This window comes from Gallinula chloropus, assembly GCF_964237585.1.
Source record: "Gallinula chloropus genome assembly, chromosome: 4".
Taxonomy (NCBI): domain Eukaryota; kingdom Metazoa; phylum Chordata; class Aves; order Gruiformes; family Rallidae; genus Gallinula; species Gallinula chloropus.
Window position 1 is genome coordinate 89,869,280 of NC_140088.1, and position 22,680 is coordinate 89,891,959.

Here is a 22,680-nt window from a genome sequence, read left to right on the forward strand (position 1 = left end):
CTCCAACAGCAGCCCCCTTATTTCCTCATCATCTGTGCCAACAGCGAGCTGCTCCAGTTTCTCCCACTCAATATATATTAAACATACCAAGAACCCACCACTCTTTGCAGTGTTCTTGCACCTCCCCCTGCACGTACAGCAGCATCACCCTCCCTTGCAGCTGCACACACAGGAGGAGGCACAAAGAAAACCACAGTGTGTCCCTGGCTACCCAAACTTGTGAAGTGCTCTAGGTACTGAGTTATGTAAGCTGGTTCAATAATTAATGACTAATTAATTCTCTTCATGATAAAAGGCCCTAATCACAAGGCTGGAGCCCAAGTCATACCCTGCAGCAACCTTTGTCACAGGCACCAGGGTATTTAACCATTTCAACCACTTCCCATTAGCTGCCTTTGGTTTTACAGCACAAGTCACAGGAAGAGCTGGCTCACTTCAGCAGCCTAACACCATGCACTGAGATGCCAGAATCCCACATTTCCCATTTTCATCTAATTTAAAACTATTTGGAGATTAATTCCCCCCTCGTGCAGGAAAATCTCTCCTGTAGCTGAACTCACAGTCAGTCTGTGCTGCCACAGTCTGCAAGGAGACACCCTCTGAGGATCCAGCCTGAGTAATTCCCCAGCTTCCCAGACTAACTTCACACTGATTTCTGGATGAGCAGAACTCTGCCCTTCCCCTCCACCCAATCCTGCACACAGGGACACCACAGAACCTGCCCCAGACTCCACATTTTCCACCAGTAAAATTCAGCAGCAGACACAAGTGCAAAGCAAAATGTCATTTTATTTAATTCAAGGACTATTCTCCTTCTAGTATTGCTGAAGGGATCACCTCCTGGGGAATTGATCATTACAAAGTCCCTGTCTAAAAGTTCAAGTGCTCTTGTTGTACATTCTTTTGAACCACAGAAAACATAATGACCAAGTAGGTGGGCAGCTACTTGCAGTTTTAACCCCACCTAAATTAGCATTGCTTCAGGCTAGAAAACAATTCAAGTAGTAAAATCATGGAAAAAATGATAACCTTTAAGGTCACTACCATATTTTGATCAAAACAGTCCCAAATGTATGAAAAGAACTTTTGTACATGTTATGAAGTGGGTTGAAGATGGCAGTTGAGTAGTTTGGACCAGTTGCCAACCAGATAAAGAGTTCTATCTGAAGGTTTAACTTCCCAATTTCACTGAGCAATTCACTTTTCCCATTAAGCTCTGTAACCAAAGCAACATCTTACCCCCACACCACAATCACCCTAGACAGGTTGAGTTTTACAGAATGCCCTGCTGAAAATTCATTTCAAAATAGAGATGCTTTTCCCCCCCCCTCTTCTCTCCAGAACTGTAAAAGCCATAAAAATGCAAAATATCTGTTAGGAAATTCTTAATCAAAATTATTCCTTTAATGTTCAAAATAACATTTAACCTCCCTAGTTGGTTTGGTTTTGTTGCCATCCACATGTTGATCAAGAGACTAAACAGGTAACAATTGGTTCATGGGGGGTTTTTTTCCCCCCTCTCCCCACCTGAAACGTTTCTTCTAACACAGGCCCAAGACGGGCGATACAGAGACTCAGGGACATGGATTATGCATGGCAAAAGGTAACCCTCTATCATCTTAATTTAGAACAACTCTGTTTCTAGCACACAACTCAAGTGTCTCAGTTGTTTTCAATCTGCTCCAGGTCCAAGTCCCCACAGTCTAGAGGAAAGATGCCTTCTTCAGCGCTCTCGGAGTCGCTGGTGTCCTCGTCGCTCTCGCACACGGCTGCTGCTGCCTTGTAATCCCTTGTGGTGAAGCTGCCCTGGCAGGTCCCGTGGTGCCTTACTGCATCCAGCTGTTCTTTCACTGGGCTGGAACCAGGGGTGATGATGTTCATAAGGTCATTTGAGTCACATGGCGATGACACAATCGTCTTCATTTGTGTGTCATCGTCATCATCTTCATAGTCGAGGGAGCAAAGGCTTTTGGAATTTTTTAAAGTCTGCAATTAAAACAGGACATTAAGATGTTAGTCAGCCTAGAATCCAGCCTAGAATCCAGCCTAGAATCCCAGCCTGGTCTGGGTTGGAAAGGACCCCAAGGATCACAGAGCTCCAACCCCCCCTGCCACAGGCAGGGACACCAACCTCCAGGCCAGTTCCTTACATTCTTGAATGGATTGAGAGCACCTACTCAAAAGAGCATCACATATGTTTAAAGTGGTCCTGGGAACAGCAGAATGGACAACGGAAGAGGAAGAATGCTATTTTCTTCCCAGACAACCTGCTTTTCATAGAATATACTGAGTTGGAAGGGACCCATAAGGATCATCAAGTCCAACTCCAATTATTTTCCCTCTGTAGATTCCCATTAGGGAGAAAAAAACAACCAGGCTCCTTTTTTATGCAGAAAGATCCAAACCTGTAGCTTTAGACAGCTCAATGAGGAACTACAGCCACCCAGCTTGAAGTATTCCTGTCAAATCCAGAGCAGAACACTTGGGAACACCAGTGTTCAGGTCTGAAAGCTGCACTGCAGCCTCACCAACAATCAATGTCCCCAGTTCCCCAATGGTGGAAACAAAGAGCCCTCACTCAGCCTCCCCTCACAGACAGTGAGATAAACAGGAGGAAGCCAAGCTTCCACTGGAAGCATCTTGCTCCAGAGTCAGCTTAGTTTGTCTTCATTTGGGCACCACTTGAGTGAGAGCTCAGGAAGGTGACCAGTTTTGTTTAAATTAAAAGGGTATTAATGAACAGAGACAAAATAACCAACCCCATCAGTAAGTGTGCTGCCTCTGTCCCTCAGATGAAGCAATAAAATGCCTAAAACTCCTTGTTAACCAAGGGATGCTTGAGCAAGATACAGAAGCAACATGTACAAACCCCAGAGCCAGCCAGCAGATTCTGCCTCAGCAGCACTCAGTGAGGGGAGGACTGAGTACCCTGGGCTCCTCTCAAGAGGTGGTAGCACCAGGAGAATAAAGCTCTGCTAGTTTCCAGTATCTTACTGGGTGACTCCAGTCCCACAGCAGAAGTTTTACCACAACCAGAGCCACAGGGAACAGGACCAGCTTCCACAGCAAGTTCAGCTTCCTCCTCCAATTTGTCATTTGATATTTGTTGATGTATTGAGATGAAATAGGAACATTGCAACATCCCCACTCTGCTGTACTCCAGATGCTCTCCCAGAGCCCTGGATCATCTTTCCACTTCACCACAGCCCTTCAGCAGCTTACCAGTCTCTTTGGGCAGTTTTTAAACAAAACTTTAACAATTCAGAAGGCTGGATTGGTCAGCCTTGCCTGTGGACAACGGGATGAAGAGGAGAGTGAGAAAACCTCCCTGAGGTGATCTGCCTGACCCTTTATGGTTGATGCTCCATATGGAACATCTTACAGATAAGCCCGGTGGTAGCCTGAGTTCATACCCCTCCCTGGAGATCCCTACATCAAATCCATGTAGAAAGTTTATTTACTTGAGGGGGGAGTTTGGGTAAAGGCATCAAGCAAAACACGTGAGCTCGAGTTCCATCCCAGCACGGGTTGAGGAGAGAAGAGCAGTGCTGGGACAGGGTGGTGGTTCACCACAGCTGGTACCCCCAAGCCTGCAGCATGGGAAACACTTCAGTGCAGCACTCATCACCACTCATCAGAGGTTTGTTTCTTTCACAGAGAGCTCTCATCTCTTGGCCAAACAGCTTGCATATAATACAACTTCAATGGTTAACAAGCCACAGGTTCTGGGCCAGGAGGATCTCTAAGGGATAATAAGAAATAACTGCTTGAATTAGCACAGGCTGGGGGTGACCTGCTGGAGCTCTGTGGAGAAGGACCTGGGGGTCCTGGTAGGTGACAGGGTGGCCATGAGCCAGCAGTGTGCCCTGGGGGCTGAGAGAGACAATGGGATCCTGGGGGGCATCAGGAGGAGTGTGACCAGCAGGTCACAGGAGGGGATCCTTTCCCTCTGCTCTGCCCTGGTCAGGCCCCACCTGGAGTGTTGTGTCCAGTTCTGGGCTCCCTGGGATCAAACAGACAGGGATCTCCTGGAGAGAGTCCAGAGGAGGGACAGAGATGCTGAAGGGCCTGGAGCATCTCCCCTGTGAGGAAAGGCTGAGTGAGCTGGGGCTGTTCAGCCTGGAGAGAAGCAGCCTGAGAGGGGATCTGATCAATGGGGATCAATAGCTGAAGGGTGGGACACAGGGGGACATGGGCAGCCCCTTTTCAGTGCTCTGAGGGGACAGAGCTCCTTTCTAATGACCAAGAGGAATGAATTTCTCCCATATTTGCTTAAACCCCAAACCAGGACATTTGTGGAGTAGCCAGAGGGTATTTTAACCCTGATTCTATCTCTGCTTTGAAAAAAGAACACGTTTCCTGTTGTGGATTCTCCATGCAGGGGACAGTATTTTCAGTTCTTTAAATCTTATAGTAGGCACTGGGAAGGGAAAAAAAAGGGTCAAATAAAGTAAAAAGCTTTGGAAAAGTTGTGCTTTCAGCTCTTTAGAAAGGAATTCCTGAGTCCCCCCCCCCTTCAAAATATCTTTTCTTCAGTTTACTGCTAGAAACGAATCCAGCCCCCCAGCTGTCTTGCTAGAAGGTTTGTGTACAGAGATGGAAAATTGCCTGTTAGCTGCACTGGGCTGAAATCACTTTGAATGGGAACTTTTAGCTGCTTTCCACACAACAGCAAGCTCATTCATCTGGTTCTTTGTTCCCCCCCCCTCCCTCCACTTGTCAAAACGGGGGCTGAACTAAGAATAGGTGGATTTATTATCTCCCAGCACAATCCCCCTTCTTTCACAAAGCCCAAGGTAGGAATTGCAATGCATTCAGGCCCCTCTGAAGTGCAGCTTTACATGTTACACTGGGTACAGTACCACACCTTTCAAGCACAATTGTGCTCGGTGGGGAGCCTGCCGAGTACTCTGCTCAATGGTCCTGGCTTTATAAAGGATGCTGGACTCCCAAGACAAAAGAGGCCACAGTTGGCAATGGATAGAACTCAATCAGCTAAAAGTATTCTTTTGTGTGATGGGGGGGGGAAAGAGGGAAAAAGAAATGCAGAGTTTTAAAAGAAGTGAGGCGATAAAATGTCTGAATATTAAGGGGGGAAAAAACCCAACTTTGTACTGAAAACAATGGCAGGGAAGGAAAGAAAAGAAATCTCTCTAGACCCTTGCCATACAAAGCCAACAAGAAAGGCCCAGAGCAGCTTGAAAGGAAGCTAATGTCTGTCCTCTTCACTGAACCTCCAGTTCAGAACCCCATAATACATCACTCTCCAAATATAAGCAGCAAGAAAAAGGTTGGTTTTGTTTTGCTAACAAAACTAGAGCATTTGCTACAGTAGTCAAGGGAAAAATAAGTCATTTATCTGTGTGGAAACCTGGTGTATATAATGGGATCAGCAGTTCTCATGCTTCTTCCCCGTGCCCCCATCATGCAGCAAGTCCCCCCATTTCCCCCCTCGGGTTTGAATGGGGGGGAGGATACAGCTGCTCTGAGGAGCTGCAGCTGCACCAGCCCACACAGGGCAGGGAGCAGAGGGAGCCTGAAACCACCACAAGTCCTGAGCCCATCCTGCTGCTCCTCAGAGCTTGTCATCACAGAGGGATGGGCTGCTCTCTGAAGCCACAGGCATCACACTGCACTAGTTACCTGGTTTGCTTTCTGTCCCATCCTGAGACTCTCTGGTCAGGACAACACAAGAGATGCTGCTTTAAGAGACAGCAGCACACAGGGTTGCTTGATTATTAAGGGCTCTGCCAGGGGTTTCAAAGATGTGGGTGATGCAGTGGTCCTCATCATGAGGAGTATCAGCATGGAATCAAAGTATAAGCCACTGAAGCAGCAGGTCGAGCATGGAGCAACACGGGGCTTTGTCTGTTGCTTCCCTGTACTTAGCCAGCTGATGGGGAAGGAACAGTTAGATGGGCTGCATTTCCCTTTGAGGGCTTCACAGGTCCTTATTTCACTTCCTAGACTTTGTCTCCCATAGATTAGTCAGACCGGCCCAAACCCAGGAGTTTCTGTTGGTAACTTCTGCCACAGCCAAGTTCTAGATCAGAAGTTCCCCATAAAGCATGATGTGTTCTACCTCAGCCAGCCATCCCCAAGGAGGCTACAGTTTAGCATCAGCCATAACAAAGTCCAGCCGTGCTCCAAGTCTCTTACACTGAGGTCTCCTCTCTCTGATGTATGAAGCTAAGAGACAGAGGATCTCAAATTGTAAGAGCTGCTGGAAGAGACCAGTCCTAAACACCTCACTGAACAGGCCATCCCCCTGACACCACATCCTACTACTAACAGCTGTAAACAGCGTCCTGCCCTGTAATCAGGATTCTCACATCTAATTACTGGCATTAATGTCATTAGAAGTGACAGTTTGAGTTGGAGACACGCACAGTGTTTATTATAAACCATTACCAATCTCAGCTGGTTGTATAAATTTAAACAGATTCCTAATCCCTGCAGCTTCTCCAACACACAGAGTGAAGAAGAGTAAGAGAAGTGTTGTGGTTACGTAACAACCAACTTCAACTTCAACTTCACTCCATCCCCCTTGTCCTGCCAGTCTCTGCCCTTTAACAAGCCCATTCCCCTCCTGTTCCTCTGCTCCCTTCAGGGACTGGGAGGCTGCAGTGAGGTCCCCCCACAGCCTTCTCTTCTCCAGGCTGACCCAGCCCAGCTCCCTCAGCCTCTCTGCCTAGGGGAGCTGCTTCAGCCCTCTGATCATCAGACAAAACCGCTGCAGTTCTTGTAGCCAAACAAGGAGAAGCCTGGCTGCCAAGCCCAGGGCCCAGTCAGGAGAGGCAGCACCAGCTGTGACTGGCAAGCAAAGCTGTTCACTGCTCTGTCACTGCTCTACCTTCAAAGGCTGCTTTAATTTTTCAGCTGTAGGTGCCCAGGCAGGGAAGCAACCTGACATCAACCCATTTCACAGCATCTGCTAAACAGCACCATGGAGTAAGAGACTTTCATCTTCCACTAGCCAGACTGCTCTAGATTTAGGAGGCATCTTCTAGCCTAGTCTACCATGAAAGATGATCTATTTATTGGCCTAGATTTTTTATGTTTATATTCTAAACTGTGTCACAGTATCCTTATTACAAGCTTTGTTTATGAGCTGTGAGAACCTATGGTTTCATTTGGCTGTATTTCATGCTATTAGTTGGCAAAATACAACTGCTTAATGCAATAGAAACATTCATATGAAATGCTCAATTTGTCTAATTACAGTCACATGGGCAAGAATATGAGGCTGTTCATCTAGCAAGGTGAGTGGTAGAAGCCCCCAGAATAGTTAAAGGTCTACAAATGAAGAAAAACAAGAACTGAGGGGAATGGGGGTCCAGTTCTCTGCCTTAAGCACCACCTGTACCAGTGTGGGTGGTGCTGGGCACCCATACACTGCAGTCTTCAGACCTGTGGAGCTGGGAAATGTCCTCAGACCCAATTAACCACTCCCTGCCACCACAGTGCCCTGCAGACAGCCCCCATGAAGCCAGGGGCATGGCAGAAGGATTGCTGCCCACCCACCCCCACGGGTTCCATTCACCCCTCACACCTGCCTCCCTCCAGCCCCCAAGTCAGACACCAGGGTTATTCACGATGGGCATTCCAAGAGAGATAAAAGGTCACACTCAAATTAAATATCCTCTCCACATCCTCTCCCTGTAGTGGTTTGAAAGGTCACCTAAAGAGGGGAGGAGAAAACCCACAGGCCCCTCAGAGCTGCCATCAGCTCACCCCACATGCTTACTGCCTGCATGTGCCTGATTAAGTTTTAACATTAACTAACAAACCAATGAATTCAAGCAGATTAAAGAAGAATCTGTCAGTCTAAACGTGCTTCTCTGAACTGAAGCAGGCCAAACACTGCTGTGGTTTCTCATCCAGCCCTCTGTAAACTGCATTTGGGCTGGATAGAGACAGTTCAGCACAGAGCTCACAAACTCAGGTGCTGGGGGGCTCAGCAGTTTCCACAAGCCCAAGACCACCCACCACAGGGGTTAACCTTGTTCTTTCAGATTGGAAGTTAAGCAGGTTAATGCAGTACTTGATACAACACAGCCAGGAAGATGCATCAACAGCAACGTTACCATGAAGAGGTGAACACTATGGCAAATCTCCCCCTATAGAAAACCCAGCCTGACATTAAACTCCACTGAAAAAATCAGTTTACACTATGGAATTTTAATTAAGATGTTGGCAACCTGCATTTTCTAATTTGGTGGATCTGGGCAGTGAAACCTTGTACCTCTCCTGTTTCAGTGCATATAACCCACACAATCTGTTAGAGAATGGGGAATTACACTCCATAGACATCAGCCCTACCTATTTCAACCCCTGCAATTAACTACAGAAGTTTCAACAACTCTCAGGACTGATCCAGCCAGCATAAACACAGATGCCATGAGTTATTCTAGTAACTAAAGCTAAAGAGGCTCACACAGTAGATTTAACAGTTCTGAACTGGCTGATAATCAATAGAGCATCAAACAAACTGGAAGATGATGATGACATTTACTTTGTTCAGCTGAATCATCATAGAATCCCAGACTGGTCTTGGGTTGGAAGGGACCCCAAGGATCACAGAGCTCCAACCCCCTGCCACAGGCAGGGACACCAACCTCCAGGCCTGGAGCTACACAAGGCTGCCCAGGGCCCCAGCCAACCTGGCCTTGGACAGCCCCCCCAGGGATGGGGTATCCACCCCCTCTCTGGGCAGCCTGTTCCAGCCCTTCTCACTCTCTCTGGAAAGAGCTTCCCCCTAAGGAGGAAGAAGGGTTCCAGCTCTGTTCTTCCTTCAGCAGCAGCTGCAGTCTGGGGAATTGGGCCTGTGCTGTGCTTGCCCCAGAGGCCTCTGCCTGGCACACTGACATCAACCACGGGCAGCAATGAACAAACGGCTGCACGGCCTGTGTGCACACAGGGGTGGTGGCACATCTGGCTCTGCAGCACAGCACAGGGGGGACACCAAGCTCAGGTTCTCTCCCTACACAAGTGATTCACGTTTTGCCACGGTGGTTCCATCCTTTCCAACTCCAGAGCTTTTTCCTTTCAGATAAACACACCAACCCTGGGAACCAGAAGCCAAGTGCATAGCACCAGCCTCACTGATCGTGGGAAGCAGTGGGTTTTGTACAGATTTAGTTTAAATAATGTCTGAAGAGGCCTCTGGCTTTCTGCATCTCAAACTGGGGAATAAGGAAGCACACCCACATCAACAGCATGAGCTACACAGACCCCCTCACACACCCCCCTACTAACACCCTTCCCAGCTGCTCAAAGAGTTGAGACCCCTCAACAGGGCAAGAGAACATCTCCACAGGATTATGACTGTTTGCAGTGTCATCTCTGTATCTGGCCATTCAGGATCCAAAAACCAAAGACCACCCTGGGTAGCCAAAGCCTTCTGATGCAATTCCTCTGCCAGAGGAACACCACCACCCTCTGAAACAACACCCACACAGAAGTGACCTCCAAGCCCAGGAGTTTCACTGGGTTTCTAGATCTCTAACTAGATGCATTCAAACGAGAGGAGGGAAAGCTGTAGCTGGCCTCCACAAAGCTCTTTATCATCAGCCACAGTCTGAAATTCACTTTACCCTTCTCAAGTAACAAGGTCTAAGCTGACTGATTATGCACCAGTGTAACACAGGACAGGATTTGACCCTTGTGGCTTCAAAACATGACCATATTGGCTTCATTTCCTGCCATTTGTGTGTCATCTATTTTTATAGAGAAGTTCTATTCCTGAGCAGTTTAGCCAAGGTCTGATTCCTTCATGACTCTGAGCTGCAAACAATTACTGTCACAACTGCAGCACACATGCACTGATTTGTGCAGAACAGCCCCATGTCCCAAATTCTCTCAATTCTAGCTTATTCATTTCTCTTTTTTTACCCTCTGATCAAACATTAAGTTGATATGATGGGTCAAATCTATAAGAAATTAGAGAAGTAAACTTGCAATCCTGATTCTAAGGCTACCCTCATTAGTTACTGACAGATGTCAGCCTCACCTATATTATTGGGTTATGCTGGCACTCCATCATAACTGGTGTTTTAAGGGATTCTATAATTGGGCCATAAAGTTCATTTCTGCCAGGGAAGGGGGATGGGAGAGAAAGGGAAACACAACCTCAGCTCGGGAACAGTTTCCCCCCTTCCTCAGACCAATTTTCCACTACAGAAATCCTTGTCCAAAACAAAGCCTCAAGCTCTTGTTACACAAGTGCACACAGACACACACGGCTACACACACGAGCAGACAAAGCACGAGTGGCTGGCTGGAATCCTTCCCTCAACCCACAGTTTAACAGTAAGTTCTTGCAGGAGCATTAATCCAAACTGGAGGGGGACCCTCTCCACTAATTATTTCCAGAGAGAAACTTCAGCTGAACACACCACATTTGTTTAGGAAGAACAGCATTAGCACTGTTCTGCCTTCAGTCTCCTACACATGCCCTGCCCTTTTCTGCTTTAATATCTGATTTTGGACCATTCTGAACATTTCTGAAGCTGGGTGGCTCAGGAAGGGCTCCTGACATCAAGAAACAAGCCTGCTAGGGGTTATTTTTTTAAATCCTGGGTCAACTTGTGCTGAGCCTTCTGCTTGGTAGAGACGATTTCCACAAGTCTTGTTTATTGGTTCAAACACCAAAGCTGACAGCACCTCAGCAGCTGATGCTCAATACACTTTGCAGAAAGAAGTTAAGTCAGGAAACCACGTATGTGGTCCTTTATTTCAGCTGCACTGAACAGCAATGCACACTTTAAAGTCATAGAACCCCAGACTGGTCTGGGTTGGAAGGGACCCCAAGGATCACAGAGCTCCAACCCCCTGCCACAGGCAGGGACACCAACCTCCAGCCCTGGAGCTACACAAGGTTGCCCAGGGCCCCAGCCAACCTGGCCTTGAACACCCCCAGGGACAGGGCACCCACCCCCTCTCTGGGCAGCCCCTTCCAGCCCCTCACCACTCTCTCTGGAAAAAACTTCCCCCTAATATCTAATCTAAACCTTCCTTCCTTCAGCTTTAATCCATCCCCCTTGTACTGCCAGTCTCTGCCCTTTGAACAAGTTGAATCCCCTCCTGCATCACCCCAAGTGAAAAGAGAAACAGAAGCTGCTTATAACTCAGAGACAACATTCAAAATCCCAACCCCCAGTGGCATCACTAAGACTGGGCCCTGCTTCCCACTGTAGGGCCAGCTTCAGTTTTCTTCCGTTTTGTAAAAGAAATCAAATAATAAATCAGAATCTGCTTGGAAAAAGCCACACTCACTTGTTGCAGACAGTTTCAGAGTCAGACCTGTTTGCACTGCCACAACCTGCAGGACTCCTAGCACAGCACAAAAGCCTTTTCACATTTTATTCAGATGGTTATTACTGGAATGGAAACTGAAATCAAGAAACTCATCACAAGTCTCACTCGCTCCAAATTCAGTTTCTGGTAATGCTTCAAGTCTTATTTCAGAAGCACGTGTCCTTATCAGCACATAAAGACCCCAGTATTTTCCAGTACAGGAACAGATCAGCTGTTTGATTGTCTGCAGCTAACTTGCCTAAACAATCCCCTCCCAGATTGCTTACACAGAAAACATCTGCTTACAAATTCTCCTCTAAAAGTGGCTTCTAATAGTAACTTAAACCCCCCCCCCCACATCTTCAGTTTGTGTCTACTTGAAAGAGGGCAGGTAAACAAGTCAGCATTTGCCCTCCTGATGGAAGGACAAACCCACATCTCTAACTGATGCAGATAACTCACATCAGTTCATGCTCACATGCTGGAGACATCTGTTTTGCTTTCATCACACCTAGGGAGTGGTGCACACACGCAGCAGGAACTGATCTCTCATCTCAGCCTAAGACAAGGCAAAGTGACAGTTAAGCCATTCCAAAGTGGTTTCCACCAGCCCCTCTGCAGAGGGAAGCTTCAGGTGAATCAGGTCCGTTTTGGGCTCTCACAAGATGATGCATCCAGTCAGAAAGTGACTGTCAAACAGCAAGGGATGTTTCACAGCAGAGAACCTTCAGGGGATGAAAGATCAAGGGCTGGTTTCAGAATGAAGGCTTCTTCCAGTCTGATACTATGAAGATGCACTAAGGATCTAAGGGAATTCCCCCTCTCAAAGTTATCTTAAGTATGTGTGATCTTTTAATAACTTCCATAAAAATAAGCTTAGGATTTCAATTTTTTGCCAAGAGATCTGGAAAAAAGTTCCCATATCAATGACTAAGCCCAACTCAGCTCTTCTGCTAGCCAATAGTTTCAATTTAGAGCAAGGAAAAAAAAAAACCCTCCTCCCCTGCAACCTGCCAAAACCCAGATGGTAAAACCTGAGCAAAGCACTCTCACCTCTCTAAACCCTCTGGTGCAGCTTAGGCACACTAAGCCTAAGTACCCTGTACATAACACTGAGCCTTTAACTCAGTATTGTATTGTATTCCAAACTGCATCACCAATGATTTGGGCATAACCCAGTTTTATGACAGGCTCAGCAATAATTAAAGAGGAAACTCTCCACAGCTGGCTGGAACCTGGCTCAGGAGTGAGGAGATGGCCCCTTTTCTCCTAATGCCAAACCCAGCTGCTCTGGTCCTCATTAGCTCTTTCAACAACCAATACTTACTTGTACATACAGGAACTTGCCAGAAAGGCAAAGCAGATCTGCAGCAGCTATCAAGCTGCCTCCTCCCCAGCACACTGCTTAGAGAAGCACCATGAACAGGCAGAGCTGGTTTCAGGTCTGACAAAGCCACAGAGTGCTGAACAGCTCTGAGAAGCCTCAGTGACTGTTAAGACACTCGGTACAGAATGCCACTCACAAAAAGAGGGGGGTATCGTGTCCTTAATGAGGTTTCCTTGCCTTTGCTGTCCTCCAGGCTTCTGCTCCCTCACTGCCAGAGCACAGGGACCTCCAGCACAAGGGCTCACTCCATTCAGTGCCATTTGGAGCCTCCTTTCACACTGGGACCCGCTCTGCTGCTGCAAAGGAAGCACGAGGCCAGATGCTCTCTGTGCCTGCTACCTCAGGAGCGTTTCATTCACCACTCCAAAAACCTTCCAGACACCCATTCAAAACCAAGTACCCCCAGCCTGGTCTGTCCTGTCACAGCACAAAGTGCTGGCTTGTCCTTTAGCTCACTTTTGATGCTTGCCTATCATCTCCCAGCCCAGCCTGCTCCTATCTCCTTTGCCTTCTTCCCAAGCCTGCTGGAATCTGAACTTTAAATGGACACCCCTCCATGGCAACAATAGATAAGAAAGGAGCCTTTGATTGTTCATGCGTTGCAGGGAAGAAAGGAGGAGATTCATCCTAGCTGTGACCTAGCAGGAACTCATCAAGCACAGCTCCCCTCCCACTGCAATGGGATGCCTGAGCCTGTAGCTACTCATTCAAGCTCCCTGCATCTATGTTTCCCATTCAAAAGAGGATGAATTCTTAAGGTTTCCCCCCCCTGTTAAGGAATTAAATGTTGATCCTATGAATGAAGGGCAACACCAAGCTTGGAAAGCTGCCAGAAGGTTCTGTAACACTCAGCAGTTTGGAGTTAATTCAATACTTATTGATATTTAGCAGGATTTATAGCTGCATTATTTATAAGGGGGGGAAAAAATCAGAGCCATATTTAGACCCTGGTAATAAACTATTTTTAGCACCATCTGTTTTTCCAGTTTGTTCCCTTGCTTAGGCAAGATCACACTTTTACCCAGTTCCCTCTTCCTTGCCCGGTTAAAAGAATCCACAGAGCCTAAACCAAAGCCCAAGTAAGGCTCAAACTGAGTGTATTTGCTGTGCAGCAATCTTTCCCATCATATTTTGGAAATCAAAATTGCTGACTAAGGACAGTCTGGGGTTAATGCAACAGTGTAGGTTGTCTTCAGTTACAAAACCGAACAGACTCCCTTCGTGCAGGGGCAGCAATGTGTTCCACACAAAGGAGGTTACTCTATGGAAAGAAACAACTGATCATTAACTGCATTAAGCCATCTGAAAAGTGTTCACACTCCTGGCAGTGCTTTTCTGGGCAACAGTTGCCAAGTTTCACCCTCATTAAACCCATAGATGTTTTGTCACCAGGACATTCTGCCTGGCCAGGCTGCTGGTAGAGGGGGAGACCTGAATCACAGGCAGCTGCTGCAGGCACCTTGCCTCCAGGAGATGAGGTGTTTCAAGCTGCAGCTGCCACCCAGTGAAAAGCTCCCTCAAACCTCGAATTACCTCTTCAAGATGATGTTTATATTCTGCTTTTAGGATGGGTCATGACACCAGTGGCCTCTGCAGCCTGGCAGGAGGGACAGAGCAAAGGGGTTGCTGGCTCCTTGAATTCCAAGTGAAGCAAGGCTTCAGGTGCTTGCACAGTGATTACCTTCTCAGAAACACACTTGATTGTAGCCATGTACTCATCTTATCCTCCTGAGCCACAGAAGTTTCCTTTTTACCCAAAACAGCAGCAGAAATACTTGAAAGCATTGCTGTTACTTGTGTCTGATGAAGTTCTACTTTCGAGCAAGGCAGAGAACTCCCCTACAACATCAGCCCAGGGAGTCCTCACCCTTTGCAAAGGGCAGTAGCAGTAAAGGTTGGTTTACTAGGGCTTGCAGCACAAGGCAAGCATTCCTGGGAAGCAGACAGCATTCAGCAAAACCCAAGAATAAATCCCAGCCTCTAGCACACAGGTCAAAATTAAGCTCTACAAACAGAAGTGCACAGCCATTACAATGGGCTTCCATGAGGAGTCCTGGGGACTCACACTTTCAAACAGTATCATTAACACATTCATTTGGCACTGGCATCATGTGACAAGATTTTTAGAGAGTGGCCCTTGGGATACTTCCTTCCACTTTACAGCTTGTTTTTCCAGTGGAACAACAGGGCACAGCACCTCTAACAGCAAGTACCAGACTGCCAGGTAAGATGGAAGGGCTGCTTGCTATGGGATGCAGTCAGGCCAGGATCAGTGCCAGGATGCTGGAGCTCCTGGTGAGAAGCACCTCTGTGCCCCCAGCAGCAACCACTGTGCCCCATCTGCCATGCAAAGCTCAGTGGTCACTGCTAACTGATGCACTGAGTGGTCTGTCCCTCTCCAGGGGAAAGAGCTCCAAATCTGCCCTACTGTGAGAGGGGGCATTTCAAGGGACAGCCTGCCTCAGCTGAGAGAGCTTCCATCAAACCCTTCAAAGGAGGGAACAGTCTGCAGTGCTTTCAGTGGCCATATAAAGCACATGGCCAGAAGCCAACATATACAGTAACTGTCACAGCGAATTCAAGAGCTCTTGCCAAGTACATTCAGGAGTAAAAACTCTGCTTGCAACTTGTAGTTCAGTCCCCTAAGGCTGTTGCATAACCTGCAAATGTTACAACATGAGAACAAATTAATACTGGTGATTAACCAGGAATGTAATTGCAGGATCTGGAAGTCTTCACAATGCAGCTTGTTGCAAGACTGTAGTACCCAACTTCCATGTGGGCAAGGATGCTCACTTGCTTGCACTCAGGATCTGTCTTACACAGTCATGCACTTTTACACAGATCTGGGAGGTGTAACCTTACTCCTGGCCCCAAAAGCTTACACCTTACTCCTGGCCCCAAAAGCTTACACCTTACTCCTGGCCCCAAAAGCTTACACCTTACTCCTGGCCCCAAAAGCTTACACCTTACTCCTGGCCCCAAAAGCTTACACCTTACTCCTGGCCCCAAAAGCTTACACCTTACTCCCTAGCACACAGACGTATTTAGTATAATTATGCATTAAGACAGACCTATAGGGACACTTTAATTGGTCTCAGAAAAAGCAACTGGAGAAAGTGACAGCAAAAAGAGCCAGGAAAAGGCTTGTTAGGATCTGCCCATCCACCCTTTCCTTACACACCAGATGGCAATGGAAAGATGACAGTTATCTGTCCCTAAAAATCAGTCATGGCAAAGAAAGGGCTTTGTGATTAACTCTTCAAGCCCATACCCATTTGGGAGATGGCTGGATGCCAGTCAGGAGAGTCTGTAGAAACTCTATTTCCTAATCCATAGGGTAATCTCTCCTCCCTACCCCAGTGCTTTGAAGGGGTCTAAGCAGTTGTGATCCACAGTGCTGACACAGAAAGCCTCTCAGATGCTGTTTTTACACAGCAAGCCTATGTTGAAGTGACCTACAGCTGGTTCTGGCTGCCCCAAAACACCTACTGGCAAAAGTCAGAAACCAATAGGAAAGTTGCCATTTGCCCCAGTTGAGTAGCTACTCACCTGCAAGAGAAGCCCAAATTTATCCTCAACCCCTGATGTTGAACAGTGCTCCAAAAGCATCAGAGCTTCAGCTGAGAACGTGGCTTTTTCTACAGCTGCTGCTAAGCTTTCAGAAGCAGCTGGCTTATTGCACTACAAAGGTCTGGAGGCCCTTTGAACAGGTGTGTGTTATGCTTCACTCAAGCCAAAGCTAAGACTCCAAGTCTCCAGTTGTTAAGATTTAAAAGGATGAATACTTCAGGCACTGCTAGTATGCATTTCCATATGGATTCCTCCTACCCCACCTTAAACAGTCTAGAGTATGACATTCTTACTAGCTCTAGATATACCCTTAGGCTTAACTAGACTGTTTTTGAGTCTGGCTGCATCACTACAAGATGTAGGAAAACCATGGCAGCATTTGACATCCAGGTACCCAGCTGGCTTGAGGAGCTCATGTGTCTTAAACCTGACTTCTCTGCTGCCCACCCTTCCTCCTGCAGAGCTCAAACACCACAGGGAAGAGGTAAGCTAACCTGAATTTGGAACAGGTGGGTGGTGGGTTTCTCTCAGGGATAAGGCAGCAACCAAATATTTGGATCTCAACCTCAACAGCTCCTCAAAAGAGAGGGATTGGTTTAGTTCTCTGCAGTATATTCACATCACTTGAGATGATTAATCTCTACTTAACTACTTAGGGTCTACACTTGCTGCAGTTAAAGTACAGCTTGGTTCAGTCACAGAGAGAGCAAACAGTGTTCTGAACTCTCCAGGAGATGGGACAGAAAGAATTCAGTCATTTCACAATACAAATAGCAGTATTTTTCACCACAGTGTATAAATTCTTTAGTTATAAATTTGAAGTGAGTCTAGAAGTTAAACACACTCCACTGCAAAGCATTTCTGTATCATATTAGGTCCCATTAATCCATTCCAGTACTTAATGGAACAAGCTAAAGAGCCATTCACCACCCCAAGGGCACACTTGTGCCCTGAAAACACACCTTCCTGTGCCAACTACAGGAGCTTTACAAAATTAGAAAAGCATGGCTCAGAGCAAGGGCCTTGCAGTTCTAACAAGCCTTGGAAATTCAATTTCAGGTTATTTCTTGTTCTACAGTAACAAATGCAGGACTTACAAGGCCTACCCAAGCCAAATAATATTTCTAAGTGCTTAACACCATGAACACTACATACTGAGCACTTACAACAGCATACAATCACTCTGAAGGTTTAGATTAGATATTAGGGGGAAGCTTTTTACTGAGGGAGTGGTGAGGGGCTGGAAGGGGCTGCCCAGAGAGGGGGTGGGTGCCCCGTCCCTGGGGGTGTTCAAGGCCAGGTTGGCTGGGGCCCTGGGCAACCTTGTGTAGCTCCAGGCCTGGAGGTTGGTGTCCCTGCCTGTGGCAGGGGGTTGGAGCTCTGTGATCCTTGGGGTCCCTTCCAACACAGACCAGGCTGGGATTCTATGAAAGCCTGAAGTCTGGATTTTGATTCAGGCGAGTATCCTCAAAGCAAGTATGGTAAATAACCTCTCAAACAACCTGCTTGGGTGAGCTGCTATGCAAAAGTCAACTCTGATTAAAAGCTGGAAGGGAGGGAAGGGGGGGAAAAACCACCATGCACTTCAGTTTACACTTTAAAGCTTTGGAGCACATCAGGAGTCTCAGGCTCTGGATCAATTTTCTCCCTGTGCACTAAGGAAGCATTTCCAGGGGAGCTCTACGTGCTTCAAGCACACCCAGCTCCTGCCACACCAGGCACAGAGTGCAACAGTCACACGTACCCTTGAAGCTCTACAAAACGGGACGTGACAGTTAAGCCACAAGGCACCTGTCACACAAGCTACAAGATCTTATTTAAGATCTTTCATACCTCTTGTACATCCTAACACCACTTTATATCACTGAATTACTTGAACCCCCTATTTCAATCTAAACACCCTTCTAGGGTGCATCTTTTGAGAAGGCCAAGGTTTGCCACAGGCTGAAGTGGAGTTGTCCAGCTGTATGTGAAGCTCAGAAGAGTTTTACTCCTGCTGAACACTTTACACTGTACTACTTGAACAAGAGCACTGTGAATACTGCAAGGCTCTCCTGCCTCTTACTGTTAACATGCATTAGCCTGGAAGATAGCCAAAGTGCTTGCTGATTGATTTCAAACTGAACTGAAAGCCACAAGAGTTAAAATATAACTAGACAAGGAGGAAAAAAAATAAAGCAGCTTCATACAGTATCAACAGCCCGGCCTGAAGATTACCTGGTATCTGCAAAACCCTTTCCCAGAAGGGCAGTATCTTTGCAGCACTTAACGTGCTTGAACCCTGCCCTTAAAGGGTCTGTTATTAAATTCTGTGCTCATAAAATGTGTAGGTGTATTTGGTGGCCCAAGCAAACACATAGGAGTTCCTGAGCTGTGACAAGCCAGCCTACTTCTTGCATGAGAATGAGAGACCACACAGGCTGTGTGCCTTCTGCTTTCACTATCCAGCCCAGGCTGAGCAAGGAGGTTTCTTTAGCAGGTCAGAAGCCAGAAACAGACACTAATGAGTGTGGTAGCAGAAGCTCCTGTAACACACCCCCATCCCAGGTAAGGACAAAGTGGAAGAAGGGAGACTTTCCATGCACAGCCCACCACAGACACCAGTGACTTCAGTGAAATGCTAGAGCATCCCTGAGAGGGGACACACAGTCACAGTGCTGATACAGGCCTGAGTATCCACCACAGCACAAGATCTGCCATTCCTCCTTTCCCTTCACCCTGACAGGCACAGCACACCCTTTTTCCACTGCACTGAAACACAGAATCCCAGCCTGGTCTGGGTTGGAAGGGACCCCAAGGGTCACAGAGCTCCAACCCCCTGCCACAGGCAGGGACACCAACCTCCAGGCCTGGAGCTACACAAGGTTGCCCAGGGCCCCAGCCAACCTGGCCTTGAACACCCCCAGGGACGGGGCACCCACCCCCTCTCTGGGCAGCCTGTTCCAGCCCCTCACCACTCTCTCTGGAAAGAACTTCCCCCTAATATCTAATTTAACCCTTCCCTCCTCCAGCTTCACTCCATCCCCCTTGTCCTGCCAGTCTTTGCCCTTTAACAAGCTGATTCCCCTCCTGTTCCTCTGCTCCCTTCAGGGACTGGAAGGCTGCAATGAGGTCCCCCCCACAGCCTTCTCTTCTCCAGGCTGACCCAGCCCAGCTCCCTCAGGAATCCTGTGCAAGCAGCATCCAGTCCCTTTGGAACTGAAGTAAATGCTAATCCTTTTCATTGGTAAGTGCAGTTATGCACCAAAAAACCCTGTGCATGAAGTTTGAACACTGGTATTTCTGATCAAGGCAAATGATGTAAGATACCTGGAGCACTGGGATACTGCAAACACTGAGAGAAGTTAATTTTCAACAAGCCTCCACACCACAGGTCAATATTTTCTCCTTTTCCATCATGAGCACAGACTCACCTTTGTGTTAGGGATGCTCCCATCAGTAGAATGAGAGCAAAGAGGCCCTTTATTTGCAATCCCCAGTGTATTAAGACATGCTCCCCCATTTTTCTCTAAAAATGGGCATTACTAAGGGTTTGCAACTACAGAGGAAGAATTGATCAGTGGCCAAACAAAAACATCATTAGGAGTGTCTGCATTCAGTTATTCTACAACAGACACTGTCCTTCAGAACTCACTCTTCTTCTCTTGGTAACTGGTACATAGGCACGACTCAACTCCTTCATCTGTGTGGGGGGCCTTCCTACAACTTGTCCACTTGAGATACTGAGTTGTCAAGCTGATGGTATGATGGGAAAAGCATTTTTTAAAGAACAAGTCTCCTTTGGTGATACTGGAGAATAGTTCACGTGGAAGAACGTTAGTGCTGTTTTCAAATTAAAACCAGGGGCTCTTTCCCTCATACAGGAGAAAACATTGACAGACTGAAGATACCCTTCAAATTGCCCTGTACACCTTGAATTAAGCACAATGCAATTAAACTCAAGGCCAGTTCAGATGAGTTCACTGGCGTTCATGCAGCTGGAAACAATGTCTGAGGACAAACAACTGTGCTCAAGCAGTTAAATTGTCCCTCTCTCCTTCCCCAGTTTCTGAAGTGTTCTGTATTTATGCTTTCCCCACCACTCTTTAAAGGACCCAGAAGAAAGGCTTTGGGATCAAAAAACTTAAGTGAACTGGCAAGAAAATTAGGGCTAAAATTCTGTAGTTACATTTAATATATTATTAATTTAAATTTTTAGTTGAGATCAATTCCTATAGAGGATTTGAGCACTTGAGTACTCACTCAGGCTGGTTGAGTTTTACAAGCCTGACACATTAATACTGGTGGTATCAGCACCCAGAACCCCAGTGTTGGCCACTTAGTTGGAGAAAGCAGAAACAGTTCCATCTTAAATACTGAGAATAACTTAAGCTTAATATAGAAAGACACAGCTACAACTCATCCTGTTGATTCCTTGCACTCCAAGGTACATTCCATCTCAGACTGCCTTCTACTGCACTTCAGAGTGAGAACCTCCTGTTAGGAGCTGTGTTTTGTTCTCCATCACTTCATTATCACACCAGACCTAATCTCCAAGGCACCATCTTATTTGCTAGATAATGCAAATATTTACTTGAACTATTTAATTGCATATTTAAAGTAGACAGGTGATGCCTGATCAAAGGATTTCCAGGCAAGTCAGATGCAGATGTAGCAGAGGTGTTCACGTGGCAAAGCAACCTCAGGATCAACGGTGTGATCTCCAAGACCTGCCCCAGCACAGGAGCTGTAACCATGACAACAGCCAGTCACCTAGAAACAACAGCTGCAACACCTCCTGGTACCAGACCATCACCTGGGAGCCTTAACTTCAGGGTGTGTTGCCCAAATGCAATCACAGAGCTGTAGGGGCTGGAAGGGACCTCCAGAGCCCATGGGGTCCAACCCCCTGCCAGAGCAGGGTCCCTGGGACAGGGCACACAGGTCGGTGTCCAGACGGGGCTGGAATCTCTCCAGAGATGGAGACTCCACACCCCCTGGGCAGCCTGTCCCAGGGCTCCCTCACCCTCACTGGGAAGAAGTTCTTCCCCACATTGGTGGGGAACTCCCTGTGCTCCAACTTGAGCCCATCGCCCCTTGTCCTGTCCCCACAGACACTGAGCAGAGGCTGCCCATGTCCCCCTGTGTCCCACCCTTCAGCTATTGATACCCATTGATCAGATCCCCTCTCAGGCTGCTTCTCTCCAGGCTGAACAGCCCCAGCTCACTCAGCCTTTCCTCACAGGGGAGATGCTCCAGGCCCTTCAGCATCTCTGTCCCTCCTCTGGACTCTCTCCAGGAGATCCCTGTCTGTTTTATCCCAGGGAGCCCAGCACTGGACACAACACTCCAGGTGGGGCCTGACCAGGACAAGCAGTATTTTTCACTCCAACTCATGATCTCTGAGTAGCCAATCTGAAGATAGTTCTTTCTCCCACACATACATAGAAAAAGAATAAAATTAGAGAATTATTCAATAGCCAAGAACACCAAAGACTCCACGACCCAAAGAAAAGCTGAAGCACCTCATTTTTTGGTATCTGCTTGCACAGAGGTGGACAACTCCCAGCATCCAGGCAGAAAGACACAGGCAAGATTTGAAAAGAATTTTTACTCTCATTAATTCCTCTATTTTCTTTCAGACAAGACTTCCCTAGAAGTGACCTTACTGATTTCTGCCGTAAAGAACTTACTTAATTTAACAGAAGTGATTTAATCCTTTGCTTTAAGAGGCACAGTAAGAACTTCATTCATCTGACCACTCAATCACTGGGAAACCCATTCATGGATTCCAGAAACATTCAACACCTTCCCCAATGGTCTGCACACTAGTGTTGGGTCTCATTCCTGCCACCCCCTCCCTTCTACCACAGAAAAAAAAGCCCCCAGCCTTTGAAGTCTTCTTGATACTGCCTGTTCAAAGGTAATTCTTCTAAGAACCTGACAAAAAGATTCCCCTTGCTTTTTGCAAGCTTAAACCATTCTCATTTTAAAATGGAAACTCCCTTCCCCACATACATGTCTTCACCCATGTAATTTTAGCAGCAAAAACTCATTTCATATCAGAAATGTGGCCACAGTTGTTGTAGGCTGATGTTGTTTCACCAGAGATTCACAGCAATTACTTACAACATTCTCACAGATTCAAGTTTGCAGGATGTTATTCTCTAATATGTTTATATACCACCCCGAATTAAAAGTCTTTCTGAACATCAAAACCCCCACAACAGATGAGTTTTCTACACTAATCCAGCTAAAATCTAGGACCTCCTTATTTTCTGTGTCAGTACTGATCTCACAGGAAGCTTCTTGGGTGGAGACCTGAAAAAGTTTAAACAGCCTCTGAACTATAACTGAATTACTAGTAGAATCATAGAATCCCAGACTGGTCTGGGTTGGAAGGGACCCCAAGGATCACAGAGCTCCAACCCCCCTGCCACAGG

At 47.0% G+C, this 22,680-nt stretch overlaps 1 protein-coding gene across 2 annotated transcripts in view; it reads right to left on the reverse strand.

The window, feature by feature from the left end:
• Positions 1–788: 788 nt before the first annotated feature.
• The window catches only part of FAM53A (family with sequence similarity 53 member A), a 69,950-nt gene continuing 48,058 nt past the window's right edge, over positions 789–22,680 (reverse strand). For both annotated transcript variants that reach the window (XM_084263521.1, XM_084263520.1), the window contains exon 5: positions 789–1,986. In XM_084263521.1, coding sequence (XP_084119647.1) covers positions 1,663–1,986 — 324 coding nt within the window. In that variant the 3' untranslated portion in view covers positions 789–1,662. The remainder of the gene's footprint in view (positions 1,987–22,680) is intronic.